This window comes from Aristolochia californica, unplaced genomic scaffold (assembly GCF_029961685.1).
Source record: "Aristolochia californica isolate CCGP_79_NKW_82.1479 unplaced genomic scaffold, dmAriCali1.0.hap1 SCAF_11, whole genome shotgun sequence".
In the NCBI taxonomy this organism is placed as follows: Eukaryota; Viridiplantae; Streptophyta; class Magnoliopsida; order Piperales; family Aristolochiaceae; genus Aristolochia; species Aristolochia californica.
Genome location: NW_027181782.1, coordinates 35,280,982 through 35,298,999, shown reverse-complemented (window position 1 = coordinate 35,298,999; position 18,018 = coordinate 35,280,982). Strand labels below are relative to the sequence as shown.

Sequence of the window (18,018 nt, the reverse complement as noted above, 5' to 3'; positions counted from 1 at the left end):
GTCGTATTCAGTGCCGGTGGTTCGTTATTAGTTACAGTTTCGTACCCATTTCTTTAATTTGATTCAAAATGTCCAAGTTTTGCTGAGTTTTGAAAGAGTTCCCGCCATCGATAAATGGTGAACAGAATCTCCTACCGATATCATCCTTTGATGTCCCTAATAGAGCAATGTGGAGCCATGAGAGAATTGAAGCGAATACATGCCCAAATCATCACTTCAGGCCTGTCCAAGGACGCTCCTCTTGTCTCCAAAATCCTCTTCTTTTCCGCCATATCTGATTCCGGTGACATCAACTACTCTTCTAAACTCTTTTTTCAGATGCCTAGCCCAAGCATCTTAAATTGGAATATCATCATCAGGGGTTACTCAAAGAGCAAGAACCCAAATCGTGCAATCTCCCTATATGCCCAATTGTTGCACTCTGGGGTCTCGCCAGACCATCTGACCTACCCCTTCCTGGTGAAGTCCTGTGCCCGCTTGTCTGCGCATCGCCTGGGTGCGTCTGTTCATTGTCACATATCCAGGAGTGGCATTGAATCTGATAAGTTTGTGCAGAATTCTTTGGTTCACATGTATTCAGCCTGTGGAGATGTAGTGTCCGCTCGGAAACTGTTCGATGAAATTCTTCTACCAGGTGTGGTTTCTTGGAATTCTATTGTGGATGGTTATGCAAAGTGTGGTGATATGGCGTCTGCAAGGGAGCTGTTCGACTTAATGCCTGAACGAGATGTTGTATCGTGGAGTGCTTTGATTGATGGTTATGTCAAGGATGGCAACTACAGGGAAGCCCTGGCTATATTTGAAATGATGCAAATTGAAGGTCCCAAAGCAAATGATGTGACAATGGTGAGTGTTTTGTGTGCTTGTTCTCACCTTGGTGCTCTGGAGCAAGGGAGGAAGATGCACCAGTATGTTGTCCTCAATGGCTTGCAGTTGCGTCTGGCCTTGAAAACCTCCTTGATTGACATGTATTCAAAGTGTGGATCCATAAAGGAAGCTGCAAGAGTGTTTCGTGGTGCCTCACTTGATCAAACAGATGTATTGACATGGAATGCGATGATTTCTGGTTTTGCAGCACATGGGTTATGCAGAGATTCACTTGATTTGTTTGGTGAAATGCAATGTCGTGGCATTGTACCAGATGAGATAACTTACCTGGGTCTGTTAAGTGCTTGCGCTCATGGTGGTTTAGTACAGGATGCTTGGCACTTCTTCAAGTCTCTTGATGAACATGGAATGGCTCCAAGGACTGAACACTATGCCTGCATGGTTGATGTTCTCAGTCGAGCAGGTCGGTTACATGAGGCGCTTGAGTTTATGGACACAATGCCAGTAGAGCCAACTGCCTCCATGTTAGGAGCTCTACTTACTGGATGCAATAACCATGGAGAAGTGGAGCTTGGTGAACGTATCGGCCAAAGACTGATTAGACTAGAGCCTGACCATGACGGTCGATATATTGGCTTATCCAATGTTTATGCTGTTGCCAATAGGTGGGACGAAGCTAGAAGAATGAGAGAAAATATGGAGAAGAGGAGAGTCAAGAAGGCTGCAGGATGTAGCATTGTGGAGGTTGATGGGGTCTTGCACAGATTCATAGCTCACGATAAAAAACATCTCCTGTCAGTACAGGTATATGCCGTGTTAAAGGATATATCCATGCAAATGAAACTGGAGGATAGCAATGACAGACAAAAACTTGATTACTTTGATGCATGGGAAGGTGGATGATATGCAGTCCTCTAGCTTTACAAAAGTTGATTATCTTCATGAGCTGAGAAAACCCTCACATGGAGACACTGAAATGGGTAGCAATTAAGGTGCAAGCAACATTTTAAACCAACTTACTGAACACAATCAGAATCTGGAAATTAAGGAGTTCAAGCATTTAACCTTTTCTTCAGTAGGAGATGATTAATGTTCACAATGAACTCAGTTCTTCCACGATGAAGAAACATTACTGTGTTGAAACCCCAGACAGAATCAATACAGTATTTTATGGAAAAATCTTTAGGAGCAATCACCACACCTCAACCTTTCATAGAATGAACTCGTCGATCATAATATGGCTCGTTGCAGAAGAAGAAGATGACTTTTGAGGGGTCGTTCAGCTTGTACATGGTGTTGAAGTCAGGTACCTCATTAATATCAACAAGGTAGAGCGCTGCAAAATTCTTTATTGTTTCTCCAACTGAAGCAAGAGCTCCATCCATCTGCAATAAATTGGACATGATCAGTAAGATATCCCTCTGGAACCACCAAGATGCTCTCCAGTGAGTTCAACAAGGTAGAAGACTCATACAGCATTCCAAAGTTTTTCTAAATACGGCAAATTTTGATGCCATTGATCTGAATCTTACAGAAAAGAAGCTTGCCCAGCTTCTTTCCTATGTTCTTCCCGCCAGTTTGGATAGGACCATTCTTGTAACCGGGATTGTCAACTACTCGGATCTTTGATATTTTCGTGCCCTTATCATCAACCACTCAGAAGGATAACTAAATACAACGACAAAAACTTCGTCGTATCGTTTTTCAAATTTCACTGCAACGGTTTTCAACCTTGAAGTTCAATTGAGAAAACATCGGAATAATCTCGTGTAGCCCATCTCCTTCCTGCCTGTACCATCAAATACTGAGAAGAGATGACCAATTACAGTGAAATTTGGTAGCGGAAAGCCTCGGTGGCCCACTCTAGCGACCCAGACCACTTTTTTGCGTTACACAGGTCTCTAGGTCACCCCCTCTGGGATTCGAATTTATAACCGCGGTATAGCTCTGATACTAAATGTTAAATACTTAGTCAATACTACCCAAAAGACCGGCCTGGTAGGTAGTGGAAAGTCAAGTACTTAACCCCAAGTCCATAACACAGGTTTTTTGAATTGCTAGAGATCAATAAAAGATGCTACTAGCTGCACAAAATGGTGGACTATTTGCACTACTGGTTAGATGATACCTTGATATCAACTAATTGTGGTTATGACTTTTCCATGTTCTTTTTGATCCTACATTTTCTGAATGTCAACTTTTTAGCATGTAAAGAAAAGAGAATTCAACACGGATAGGGAGGTGTTGTCACTTTATATTGTCCCGACTTTTGTCTTCTTTCCACCTGATGTAATTAACCAGCTTAACTGAATGCAGATTAGGAAAATTTATAAAGATGAGAAAAATATAATTGTTAACCTGAATTAATCTACAGGTGAAAAATGTCACAATACAATATACTGTAATAATTTATAATAAAATCATAATAATGGACAATAGTTGGGAATTAAATTGGCAGCGCATGAACAAACAATTAAATTGGTTCGAAGCCACCCCTACCTCCGGGATTCGAACTCGCAACAGCGGTATGGGTTTGATACCATATGTTAAGCACCTAGCCAATACTACCCAAAAAAATGTCAGCGCAAGCCACGAGGCCTGGGCACGTCGAAGCCATCTCAAAGACATCTTTGTGTCTCACTCCGCTTTGTTCCACCTACACGAGGCTATCAACTCGAAGGCGTTGCATCCCTATCAAAAGAACCAAACAATGAGAAATATGGTACTCAAAATATAAATTCTATAAACCAAACCACCACCCCGGACACAAAACCACCCGACACGAGCGCAACAAACTTCCACTGAAACACTGTGTCTGAATTTTAAATCTGAAGCAGAGGAAGAAATTAGCAGCAAAGCGCTGAAAGATGAGAGAAAAAAAAAAATATCCCATGGAAGTTTTAATCGCATAGTTTGGGATCGATTAGTATGTAACATTTCTTATAACAAATGTTGAGGAGACTTTAGGTCCCGCCTTTTATGCAAACGGTAATGTTATTGAAGAGGACATTAGTGAGGAGGAGAACGGGATCGATCATGGAACGTTCTTGAGATCAGATGTTGAGGAGACTTTAGGTGTTGTCGTTTATGCAAACGGTAATGTTATTGAGGAGGAGAACGACGGTGCTAAGGAGGACGTTACTGAGAAGGAGGACGGTGGTGCTGAGGAGGACATTATTGAGGAGGAGAACAGGATCGATCAGTTTGGAACGTTCTTGATATCAGATCATGAGGAGATTTTAGGTCCCGCTTTTACGCAAACAGTAATGTTATTGAGGAAGAGAATGGCGGTACTGAGGAGGACTTTTTTGAGAAGGATAACGACGGTGCTGAGGAGGATGTTATTGAGGAGGATAACGAAATCGATTAGTATGGAACGTTTTTTATATCAGATCATGACGGTACTTCAGGTCCTCTCGTTTACGCAAACTCTAATGTCACTGTGGAGGAGAACAACGGTGCTAAACCGGTTTACGAAAATGGAGAAATATAAATAGATATCTCCAATTTACATGATTCACAGGTGGCTTGTTCTTCTGTTGTGGTTTTCTTTAGTCAAATTTTAGTTATTACTCTTCTTTGACTTATTGTTTGCATTGCTATATATACCAGTAATTTGGCTAAAGCGAGGCAGAGTTTTGTAATGGTGAATGTGATTTTTTTATTTATTTATGTTTTTCCTCCGTTGTAGGTTGTTAAGTACCTAGTCAATACTACCCAAAAGTCCGGCCGGGTAACTAGCAAAAAGTCAAGTACTTAACCCCAGGTCTATAGCAATATTCCCACCGTTATAAGCCGACGTCCACGACGGCCCACTCTAGCGACCCAAACCGCCTTTTTGCGCTACACAGGTCTCTAGGTCGCCTTCTTCGGGATTTGAACTCGCAACAGCGGTATGACTCTGATACTAAATATTAAGCACCTAACCAATACTACCCAAAAGATTGGCTTGGTAGGTAGTGGAAAGCCAAATACTTAACCCCAAGATCATAATAATACTTCCACCGTTATGAGCTGACGTCACAATGGCCCACTTTTGCAACCCGGACCACTTTTTTGCGCTACACAGGTCTCTAAGTCGTCCCCTTTGGGATTCGAACATACAATTGCGGTATAACTCTGATACCAAATGACCGGCCTAGTAGGTAGCGAAAAACCAAGTACTTAACCCCAGGTCCATAACATAGGTTTTTTGAATTGCTAGAGATCGATAAAAGATGCTACCAACTGCACAAAATGGTGGACGATTTGTACTACTAGTTAGAGGATACCTTGATATCAACTAGTTGTGGTTATAACCTTTCTATTTCTTTTTTATCCTACATTTTCTGAATATTAACTTTCTGGCATGTAAAGAAAAGAGTATTCAGTACGGATATGGAGGTGGTTGTCCCGACTTTTGTCTTCCTTCCACCTGATATTTTCAATGCCATTGGAGGAAGTATGAAATTAACCAGTGTAACTGAATGCATATCAGGAAAATTTATAAAGATGAGAAAAAAATAATTGTTAACCTGAATTAATCTACAGATAAAAAAATGTGACTATACTATAATAATTTATAATAACATCATAATAATGGGCAGTAATTCGGAATTAAATTGGTAGCGCATTAACAAACAACTAAATTGTTTCGAAGCCACCCTACCTCTGGGATTCGAACTCGCAACAACGGTATGACTCTGATACTAAATGTTAAATACCTAGCCAATACTACCCAAAAGACCGGCTTTGTAGGTAGCGAAAAGCCAAATACTTAACCCCAAGATCATAACAATACTTTCACCATTATGAGCCAAAATTTATGGTGGTCTACTCTATGGACCCAGACCCTTTTTTTGCGCAACATAGGTCTCTAAGTTACCCCCTCTGGGATTCGAACTTTCAATCGCGGTATAGCTTTGATACCAAATGTCAAACACCTAGCCAATACTACCCAAAAGACCGGCCTGGTAGGTAGCGGAAAGCCAAGTACTTAACCCTAGGTCCATAACACAGGTTTTTTGAATTGTTAGAGATCGATAAAAGATACTACCAGTTGTACAAAATGGTGGACAATTTGTATTACTAGTTAGAGGATACCTTAATATCAATTAGTTGTGGTTATGACCTTTCTATTTTCTTTTTGATCCTACATTTTCTGAATGTTAACTTTCTGGCATGTAAAGAAAAAAGTATTTAGCACGAATAGGGAGGTGGTGTCACTTTATGTTGTCTCTACTTTTGTCTTCCTTCCACCTGATATTTTCACTCATGTAATTAACCATCGGAGGAAGTATGGAATTAACCAATCTAACTGACTGCTGATCAGGAAAATTTATAAAGATGAGAAAATATAATTGTTAACCTGAATTAATCTATAAGTAAAAAACGTCACAATACAGTACACTACAATAATTTATAATAACATCATAATAATGGGTAGTAGTTGGGAATTAAATTGGCAGTGCATGAACAAATAATTAAATTGGTTCGAAGCCACCCCTACCTCTGACATTCGAAATTGCAACAGTTGTATGACTCTGATACCAAATATTAAGCACCTAGCCAATGCTACAAAAAAAATTGTCAGCGCAAGCCACAAGGCCTGGGGCACATCAAAGCCATCTCAAAGACATCTCTACGTCTCTCTCCGCTTTGTTCCTCCCGCACAAGGCTGTCAACACGGAGGCATCGCATCCCTGTCAAAAGAACCAAACAGTGAGAAATATGGAACTCAAAATATAAATTCTATAAACCAAACTACCACCCCGGACACAAAACCACCCGACACGAGTGCAACAAACTTCCGTTGAAACACTGTGTCCGAATTTTAAATCTGAAGTAGAGGAAGAATCTATAAATAGCAGTGGAGAACTGATAGACAAGAGAGAAAAAAAACAACCCATGGAAGTTTTAATCGCATTGTTTGGTGTCGATCAGTATGAAACGTTTTTTATATTAGATGTTGATGAGACTTTAGGTCCCGCCTTTTACGCAAACGGTAATGTTACTGAAGAGGAGAACGGCGGCACTGAGGAGGAGAACGGGATCGATCATGGAACGTTCTTGAGATCAGATGTTGAAGAGACTTTAGGTCTCGCCGTTTACACAAACGGTAATGTTATTGCGGAGGAGAATGACGGTGCTGAGGAGGACGTTAATGAAAAGGAGAACGGAGGAGAATGACGGTGCTGAGGAGGACGTTAATGAGAAGGAGAACGGCGGTATTGAGGAGTCGTCGAGAGTTTGGGGCCAAACGAAGGAAAATGATGAAAAAGCGAAGGGGCCGATATGATATGATACACGACACGATACGATACCCGATATTTATGAAGAAAGTGTCGACCGTTACAAAAATAATATCAGTCATTACAGAACATTATGTAACGTTTTATCGACCGTTACAAACCGATGTGACGGAATCGTAACAGGTTTTTGCTATGTAACGGCAACAAAGCAGACCAAGTCAATATTGAGTTGACCCGCTGAATCCTATTTGAGCCGAGTTGACCTGGTCATTAACTTTCTGCATGCCTATTTGTTTATGTAAAGACTGTTTAACCTGACCTATACCTATTTGTGCCGAGTTAACCCGGTCTGAACCTATAGGCCTCGTTTAGGCAACTAACCGGACCGAGTCAGCATTGAGTTAGCACTGTTCATACATATCTAGCAAAGTCGACCCGGTCTATAAGCCTCTGCATAAATAGCTGAGAAACTCGCCGCCGTTCTGTTCATACATCACCGGGGCGGAAGAAGGCGACATCAGCGATGGTCAGATCGGCGACTTCAATTGTATCTTTGATCTCTACAGCCAATCACAGGACTCGCTTGAAATTACAGTGCTTCTTGATACCCCAGTAAACTGTATCGGACATGAGGGCGTGGTCGTAATCGATCCTTCGATGTCTGCAAGCTGTGGAACGTAGCGCCCAGCAGAAACGCAAACTAAGAAATTATGCGAGATAGATTGCTGAACGTTTCTTTTAAAAAATGTTCGGAGCTTGAAGTGACGGTCTCCGGCCTTGCGTAGCTTTCGCCAGCAAAGTAGAGATCATGGGATTGGTACTGTGGGAATCTCTCGAACCAATTGACGAGAAATCTGTAACTGTCCTCGGCTGAACATGGCAGAAATGACAGTATAAATATCAAGAACTGGAGATGGAAGACTGCGCATTGATCCCTTTATGCATGAAGCCTAGTTTCGTGTTCTTAATTACCTGTGATTTCATCGCCGAGTTCACCGAAATCTTTGGTCGTATTTGTGTAAGAGAATCCCACGCCCACCGAGCTTTCCAAGAACAGGCAGGCAAAAAAGAATCGGCTCATGGGTTTGCTTATTTGGTAGATTCGAAATTAATTCATTCTAAAGGATATGCAGCCATGGAAGACATAATAGAAGGAAAATAAATTCGCTAAGACGATATTTAATCAGATTATAGTGTATTTATTGAAACAAAATTCCCTTTTCCTATTTTTCTATATTAAATTGAGCCAAATCCAGGCATACAAAAAAATCTACATGGATTTCTTTAAGTCCATGTGTCGAATGGACTCTTCGGCAATTTGGTATTGTCAAGGAAGCTCTTGATCATCTGCAGAGCTTGCCTGGGAGCAAACGTCGGGACTTGATGACCAGCTCCCCTGACTGTAACGAATGTCAGTCCCTCGTACTCGATCGTAAAGCCACCAACCTGGTAAACGAATCCACCAAAAGCAATTAAATTCTCCGGAACCAGAGTAGAGCAGGAAGACGAAGACAGTATAATGAATCGATTAAAGTGAACAGCATTTATACCTGCTCATGGTAAGTGTACCAGGGATTCCAGTCTCGGTTGATTGGCAATCCAAGCTTGTTTAATGTGTATCTCGTTCCAGTAACTGGGATTCGCCCATCTGTGTCTCCGCTGAAAATCGAGAAACAAAATTTGTAAAAACGAAGGTCTGGAGAAACCAGTCTGCGGAACTAAAGAGGAAGAGTCTTCACCTGAAAACCCAGACTCTGATACCCCCGTCTATAAGCTTCTTCAAGACCGGAAGCATGGACGCTGGGGCGTCATTCCAGGTTTCGATGGCGTCACTGTCGCACGAAAATCCAATTTTATCAATCATACTGATGAATTACTGAGAAACGAAAACTGAAGATGAAAACGTGAGTTACAGAGATCTGATTTTAGCAAAAATGGATTAAAGAGAATCTGATTACCTGCAATGAGTCCAGGGATATTTGATTTTGGTGACATTAGCGTGAAGAGCCTCTTGAACATCTGGACGATTTAAATACTCCTCTGTTTGGTACGAAATGCATGGATCGTAACCTGCTGGCTTCTTGTGCCACCCAGCCTGCTCATGGATTGTTCAATCTAAGCTTCTAATTTCGCTCTCATGTGAAATCGACCCAGTAAAGATTTATTCGAATTCAGTAAATTGAGATTAAACAATGGATGAAAGCTCACATGTCTGGAGAGAACTTTGGGTGAGATTCCATGGATCTTCTTCCTGCTTCTGGAGTAACCTGAGCTGGGACAACTGGGTGTATACAAACTGTACATGTCGATAATGTCGTAAACACTGTAGTACTCATTCAGCAGACGATCACAGGTGGAGTTATCCTCGGCTGAACTGAAATCGCAGTACTTTTGGATATCGTGGTAAACTGAATCGGAGATGAGGGCGTGATCCCAAGCGTAATCGATCATTCCATTCTGGTCTGTGTCGTCGTCCAGAAGCGCATTCCCTATCTGAACACAGCAAAGATTTAGATTTTAATAAGTTTGCGAAGATTTTCTGAGGAGGAAGAAGATAAGGAAGCTTACGATGAACCCCTTGAAGTTTATGTTTTTGGACGGCGGAACTCTCTTGTTCAGGTCGAAGATCTTCTCCGCAAGTCGTGGGACGTAATGCCCTGCAAAAAAGGAAATTAACGAATTTGAGATTGGTTGTAGAAGTTTAATTTCCTTTTTCACAATGTTCAGAGCTTAAAGAGATGATCTTCAGACCTGCGTAGCTTTCACCGGCAATGTAGAACTCACGAGATTTGAACTGAGGAAATCTCTCAAGCCAGCCGACGATAAATCTGTAACTGTCGTGGGCTAAAAAATGGTAGAAAAGGCAGAATAAATATCAATAAATGGAGAAAGAAGACAGCTAGTTAATTTTATTCTTTCGTGCATGAAATCTGATTTCGTGTTCTTACCAGTGGCTTCATCGCCGAGTTCACTCAAATCCTTGGTCGTATTTGTGTACGAGTATCCAACGCCAACAGGGGTTTCCAAGAACAAGAGATTGGCCGCTGCAAGAAAAAAATAAAAAAATTGAAAACCAGAAGAAGAGGAAGAGTTGAAGAAGGAAGAGAGAAACAAACTCGCCTCTGTTCCATGAGTATTTATTGTGTCTGAGCTCAGGCAGTCCTTTCTGCATCAAGAATGGACCGAGCTCCTCTGCTTCGCCATAACCAACTGAAGAACATCCAGGCCCTGGAACAAAACAGAAGATCATGAAGAAGAAACAGTCAGGTTGATGCTTTTTGCTTAATGGGTCTTTTCATCATGAAAGAAGATCATCTAGTTTAAAACAATCCGATACCTCCATTAAGCCAGAGAAGAAGAGGCTTCTCTTCCGGCTTATCAGTAGCCTCGAAGAACCAATAGAACAGTGCCCTGCCATTGGTCTCGTTTACAGTAACATAGCCTGAGTACTGCCGGAAATTCACTGGCGGCTGACCGGGGAGCTTCACCACGCGGTCGGCCTTCTGCTGTGCTAGCACACTGCGATCCACAAATTGGGTTCGAGCAGACGCCAAGGCTGAAATAGATAGGAGCAGCAGAAGAAAAAAACAGAAGCTTGAGCCAGCCATGGCTGTTAACGTTCAACGAATTGAGCGTGGGCGTCTCAGTCTTCTCTCGTTAACAGCTTTATAGCCGATTACATAACGTTTCGATTCTCTCACCGCGTTTGAAGCCGCATTAGCGGCCAACTCGAAGAATGAAATCCAGATACGGAGGTTTTGAGCTCATTTGCATATATAATTGGAACGAAATTCCTGCAATTTGATTAGGAAAGATTACGGCGAAGAGCCCCCTCCGAATTCAGCAACTTGATTCAAATGAAGCTCTCCCAATTTCCCGTCTAATAACAAGAAATACGACCAAAAGAACGATAAATACATTTCATGGTTCGCTTTAGATGCTGGCGAAGATTCAGGAAAATTTACTTCCTTATCTTTGAACGTTGATAGGCAGCCAGCTATTGGGCGGCCAGAAAATCCGGAAAAAAATCGATTTGAATTTCTTGATTTCATCTCTTCTGTTTTTTTTTTTAAATAGATTCAATCGATTAAAAAGATAATATCATTGAATACACAAATCTTCGATATCCCGGAATGTTCACAAGCAAAGGTGCTTCATGGGTTTGAGGGAAACACAAGCAAATACCAGATCTTTCATGGAGTTTCATGGCTGGCACTGGCATGCATGAGCTGTACCAGTCGAACCCAATTTCCCATTTGAGCAAAAACCTTCCCGATCAAGACGAGTGACTCGATACCAGTATTCATAGTTTAGGCATTTTTATTAGATTTCGATGGGGTGAATCTGTAATGTTTCATCCAGAAACTTTAGAAGCTTCAGAAGCAAAACAGAGATCTCTGATCGGATTTCCCAGTCCGAGAGGATTCCTGACCGGTGAGGCACGAACAGTAATACACAAACTGAATCAATACAAAGTATTCATAAATTCACAGAAGAGAACAGCCTGCAAAATTTGCAGCAAAACCAGTGTATCATGATCTTCTCCGCGGTTTCAAGCATTTTCATCCTACTTCGTCCTGTAACAAAGCAAGAGCATTAACAGGGTCTAACATCACTCTTGCACAGACTTTGATGTGCAGGGAAGATTTGTTTCTCTCTGTCTGTAGAAATGATCGTTAATGGCTTCCCCTGATTCATGATCTGGATGAAACCCAATTAGAAATCAAATATAATATTAAAATCATAAATTTATATAAATAAAAAAGAGGGTATTTTATTATATCAAAATTACTGAGTTAATTTTTATAAGATAATTTTATTTAACTATTCTGTTAATAAATTAAGATAAATTTCAACTTGTTTAATTAATAAATAATTAAAAATTAAATTAAGATTATTTAATTAAATTAAGATAATGGAGAGAAGGGGATTCGAAAACCCGACCGAGGTTAATTCTCTCGAGTCCAGTGTGGGTACTCACAGTGAGCCCACTCCGTAGTCCCACTCTTGTTCGGTCCATACTTGTGGGCAGTAATGAGTTTAATTGGGCTAGCTACCTTCTTTCAAGATCAAAACTAGGCCCATAGTTAGTATGTGTGGGCAGTCACGAATTTAATAGAGCTTTATTAATCTTTATTGGGCCCATACACTGTGGTTCCTTTGCCTGAATAATCCACTCCCGTTGTTCTTCATTTGCTGCTTTGCGTCGAAGAGCTTCTCGGCCATAGGCATCTTTTGCTACTGATAGCTGATAATCGCCGGGTTTTTCTCCTCTTCTACTTTATTCAATCATGGATTCTGGGATTGTTTCTTTGAGGATGACGAGCAGTTTCAAACCCTCCATTGTCAATGCTGCTGTAAACCGTTGTGGATTGAGGAGCGACTCGACGTTTACTCGTAGCTCAAGTTCCTCTTTTCCAAAATTTAAGTTGGTTTTAAGAGGGGACGTGAGGTGTAGAGCGGTGATAGAGGAAGCTGACATGTCTACTGTAGAGGTACTTCAAAACTAAAGTCCGATTTTTTTCTTACTTCTTTCTTTCATTTTCTTTATACAAAGTTATATTTAAGCTGAAGTTTTGAGACAGCTCTACATTTGTGTTCACTTTGGTACCATTTGTTTTGACTGGGGTTTCCTTTGTTCCATCCTTACTACAAGGATACTTTTTTCTTGTTCTTTGGTATATTCTCGTTCCTTTGTTTCATGGAACACGTGTTCCGATTTTTCCTTAGGGGGGGTTAGTGCCCCAAACTGGATTCTTGAAGATCAAGTCATGTCCAACATGAAGATCATGTCATGTCATGTACATGAAGATCAGGTAAGAATTTGTGTTAGTGTTGACGCCTCATGTACAGGAAAACAGTTTCCAGTGAATAGTGCCCAATTAGAAAAACATAAAAAATAAGAGAATCCCTAACCCTGTACAGTACACTTATAATTACAACATAATCCTTGAACCCTAAATTGGGTAAAACCATCATTATTACTACACGAGTAACTTATTTAATGTATAATTAAAATATATTAATATATTTATTAATTGAATTAGATATGTTATTGTGCATTAATACAGTAATTATGTGAAGCAATGAAATACGTACATGATTAATTATAATATAGTCTAAAAATAAATGTTTTAAGAGGAAAAATTGATTTAATCATAATTTTAATAAACTATATATTTGTACGTAATATTACCACTATTAAATCACTAATATAATACAATAAATAAAAAATAAATATAATGAGTAAATAAAGAATTATTATATTAAAAACGAAATATGCGTAGTATTAATTGATAATATATTTCCAAAAAATTAAAATTAATCAATTGATCAAATACATATTGTAATTATATTTTATTTATCAGGCTTAAATATCTAGTTTAATATAGTAATAAAATTTAATAAATATAATATATAAATAAATATACAACTTTATTACTAAGCAGTTCGTGATTAGCATTAAAATCATCAAATTACAAGTTTAGTACATAAGAACAACACATGTTCAAATACAATAAAAGATACACTCATCAGTTATCATTCCACATGCAAGTCGCTATGTCATCTCGAAATTGTGCGGCTCTTGTGGATTCTAATGCACGCTGCCTCCGAAAGCTTGTTACTTGGGTATCCTCTTCCACAAGACCATCGCTATCATCGCTGTCTGTATCGTCCGTTGCACGTAATTGAACCCCATCACCTCCTCCACCAAACTCATCATCCGAATCATCATCTTCCAAATTAAATATATCATTGTAATCCTCTGTACGTATATAATTGTGCAATATGCAACAAGCAACGACAATTTTTGTCTGCACCTTAAAAGAAAATGGAGGAGCACCTTTCAATATTTGAAATCGAGCTTTTAAAGCACCAAAAGTTCTCTCAATAGTATTCCGCAAAGACGAGTGTCTTCGATTGAATAATTCTTTTTCATTCTTAGGAATATTATCTCCAAATTCTTGCAAATGATATCGAGTTCCTCGATATGGAGCCAAAAATCCTCGTACATTTGCATAACCAGCATCGACTAGATAATATTTACCTACAATACCAAATATTTTCTACATTAAATGATTAAAGATAAAATAGATAAAATATTACTGCACAAAATATATTATTTACCTTCAGGTACAAATAGTCTATTTCGGCGAGTCAATGCGTCCTTCAGTACACGAGAATCAGCTGCTGATCCCTCCCATCCAGCTAGTACATAAGTGAATTGCATGTCGAATGTACATGCTGCCATCACATTTTGTGAGAGATAACCCTTTCTGTTCCAGAACCTTGGTTGTTCTTCAAGCGGGATGTTTGCTTTGATATGTGTTCCATCAATAGCCCCAATACAATCCTAATTATATAAGCGGGGCCATTAGTATTGACTAAATTTGTATAGTAATCTAAATAGAGGGCAAGTGATGTTACCTTGAAGTATGGATAAAACATTGAATTGTTTAAAATCCTCGAGTGTGTGCGTTCTGAAGGCTGTTTGATATAATCAGAGTGAAGTTTGAGGATAGCATCCAACACCTTGTTGAAATATTTACTTATGGACCAATTCGATCTATCAAACATCTCTGCTGTGACACTATAGGCTTGTTGTTGACCAACAGTTAGGAGGAAATAGGCAAGTTGTTCTTCCACTGAGATGGTCTTTGTCGTTGATAAAAACCCTCTGGTATTAAGTATTGTTGCCAATTTGTGAAATACAGTTTGATTCATCCTGTAAACTTTTCGAAATTTAACAGGAGATTTATCTAAGGCCTTTTGCAAATACAACGGACCATTCATCCCATAAGAACGTGGTACACCTCTGTTACTAGGGCATAGATAGTATTTTACTATGACGACAATCATACATGCCAATCCAATCATAATTACATCCATATCTTCTTCTGTCATAATATCCATGAGAATCTGCAAATTTAAACTTCTAAATAGTCATAAACAAAAATAATAGTTAATCTTTAATCATAACCTATTTATCCAAACTCAATAATCATATTCACATCAATACTCATCCACCATATTATCCACATAATATATTAAGACAACAAACATATAAAATAGAAACTTTAACCGTACTGATAAGTCTAACAACGTTATAATTCAAACATCGTCTTTAATACATAACAATCTTCTCAAAAAAGATATTGTACTTAAAACGCATTACAATTACTTGTTTGCACAATAATTAAGCCACCTAACCCGCTCCGCCACTGTCATTTTTAAAAACAGGGTCCTCTTACCTGGCGTATTTATCCATTCAGGAGCGCCATACTTCAGTGCCTCTGACAGGTCCGGAATTTCCATGAGGGCATTGACCCAAGGTTCTTCGACATCGCGTTCCTTATACTCCATAACAGATTTCATAGCATCAGCGATCTTGCCAACTACATCAATTAATTGTCTATTGTCTTCAATGGGCAATTCGCTTCTCTTTCTACGACGACGTGAAGATGGCCCTTTAGTTCCACAAGATTGATCCGCTGTCGAATCATTTCCACTATTGAATTGCGGTAGAGTTCCCATAACTATGTCAACATTGTCGAGCTCATCCATCGGGATAGGAGCCGACTCATCATGGATAATTTCATCACATAGATCTATAGGAGTTGTACTACCATTCCCTACGGCTATTGTGTTTCCGACTACAATAGCCAATTTGTCGTAAAGGGGGCAACCTTGTTGTCTATACTTCTCAGCCTCTTTATGCTCCTACAAGAATAAAACATCATTCTTAGTAATGCGAAACAATACAAACTGTTTTACAATATATCATGATTTACTGACCTTAATGTAGTCTTGCCATACAGAATGACATGCAGTAACTCGTTGTGTAGTTGCATCCCAACCGAACCCACTAGTGTTGAGACAACTCGTTACCGTTTGGTATGTTTTCTTCCATGATCTTGTTCGATTCTTAAGTTGCTCAATAGTTTTTTTATTGACAGCGTCTTCATTGAACTTACTGACACATTCCGTATATACCTCGTGCTTCCAAACACCATTGGGCAACTTGTTCCCCATATATACCTGCTCGACTAAAAGATCGAGCATTTTGTTGTCTTCTTCAAAGCTCCAAAAGTCATATGGTCGACCACTTGGTTGTTTTCTTGCAGCCATTTTCAATCTAAATCCGAGATTGTCCTCATGGAAAAAACTTTATCAGACTACCATTACCCGTCACGAAACAAAAACCACAAATAAGAAAATACCATGTGGTGGATATTTATAACACCCGAATCTCCTCACCACATGGCAAAAACATTCCATAGCACTTCAAAATTTGTAAACAACATTCTAAAACATTCCAAAACTAATCAACTATTTCCACTTGAGATGCAAAACAATGCAAACACACACACACACACATCAAGTCCAAATTCACCGAACACCCCTGGTAGAGCCCCATATGACTTCACAGTCACTACGAACTGTACCTCGTCAGTGATGGGGGTCGGGTTTCGTTGGCTAATGGACGCCCGTGTAGGCGACTCAACCTTGTTTGAATTGGACTAAACACCGTAAACCGTAATTGAGAACCTTAAAAACCCTAGACCCTAAACCCTAACCCTAGACCCCATAGCTCCAAAACCTCCTAAACCCTAACCCTAGACCCCATAGCTCCAAAACCTCCTAAACCCTAACCCTAGACCCATAGCTCCAAAACCTCCTAAACCCTAACCCCATACCTCCAAAACCTCCTAAACCCTAACCCTAGACCCCATACCTCCCAAACCTACTAAAGCCTAACCCTAGACCCCATAACTCCAAAACCTCCTAAACCCTATACCCCAAACCCTAATTCCAGAAGTTAAACAAAAAACCCTAGATCTTAACAACCCTAAAAGCCCCAAACCCTAAACCCTAAACCCTATCACCCATTAAACCTTAGCTGAAAAAAATTGAAAAAAAAACCTAAACCCTAATTCCAGAACCTAAACCCTAACAATACCATAAATCCTTAACCCTAAAAACTTAACCCCTAAATACAAAGCACCAAACCCTAAAAACACTAAACCCTAACCCTAATAAAAATTTTAGACCCTAATCCGTAACACTAAATCCCACAATTATGTACAAATAACCCCAAATTAGACACTAGAACTAAAATTAAATCAAATACAACACTCATTTAATCAGAAAAAATAATTAGGGTTTAGTCATACCTTCTGAAATTTGGGGAAAATCGAAGCCGACGACTGAAATCAAAGCCGAACCGGGAAAATCGATGCTGAATCGAAGTGGAAATTTAGAAATCGAAGAAAACCAAAACTGAATTAGGGGAAATCGCAGGAAATCGGAGGGAATTTTGGGGGAAAAGATATGAGCGAGAGGGAGAAGGGCGTGAGATGCCGCAAGGGGGAAAAGAGGGAGAAGAGACAGAGCGGGAGGCCGAGAGGGATAAGAGAGAGGGAGAAACGAGCGAGAGGGAGAAACGAGCGAGAGGTTCAGAGGGAGAACGAGCGAGAGAGGGGGAAGGATGTCGGAAGGACGCTCGCAGCGAGAGACGGAGGTAGTAGAGAGGGAGACCGGAGAGAGACGGCGGAGACGAGAGAACGAGCAGAGAGCTCGGGCTTCACGGAGACGACAGAGGCTGCGGGAACGAGAGTCGCTGTGTGCGGGAATGAAACGATCGAAATGAAAAAAAAACAGAGACGGTCGAGCCAGAGAGAGCCCGCGCGAGAGAATCAAGTGGATGATTCTCAAAATCGGGCGGAAAGCACTTTCCGCCCGTTACTCTTTACACATGAACTCTTGGTTCATGTATATTCATGTACATGACATGAATTTTGGCGTCCACTAACGACATCAGGACATGAACTGCGTAATGCGCTTGAATATCATGTCCTGAGTCATGTGCACTAACCCCCCCTTAAAAAAGATGAGCTTATCGACAATAGCTTTTAAGACAGAGCTTGTTGTAGTCTTTTAGAGACTCACATTTGTTGTT

The 18,018-nt window shown here is 40.1% G+C and overlaps 2 protein-coding genes across 2 annotated transcripts; one reads left to right on the top strand and one right to left on the bottom strand.

The window, feature by feature from the left end:
• Window positions 1-114: 114 nt before the first annotated feature.
• LOC137944873 (pentatricopeptide repeat-containing protein At5g08305) lies at window positions 115-2,461 on the top strand. Its single transcript, XM_068790658.1, has one exon. The coding sequence runs from the start codon at window positions 115-117 to the stop codon at window positions 1,729-1,731; it is 1,617 nt and encodes a 538-aa protein (XP_068646759.1). The 3' UTR covers window positions 1,732-2,461.
• A 5,881-nt stretch (window positions 2,462-8,342) lies between these two features.
• Window positions 8,343-10,666, bottom strand: LOC137943867 (serine carboxypeptidase-like 34). The gene is made up of 10 exons (XM_068789292.1): window positions 10,396-10,666; window positions 10,179-10,286; window positions 10,007-10,102; window positions 9,810-9,902; window positions 9,627-9,715; window positions 9,267-9,551; window positions 9,017-9,153; window positions 8,798-8,890; window positions 8,609-8,717; window positions 8,343-8,504 (listed from the first exon to the last, which is right to left on the bottom strand). The coding sequence occupies exons 1-10, from the start codon at window positions 10,664-10,666 to the stop codon at window positions 8,343-8,345; spliced, it is 1,443 nt and encodes a 480-aa protein (XP_068645393.1).
• Between the last annotated feature and the right edge of the window lie 7,352 nt (window positions 10,667-18,018).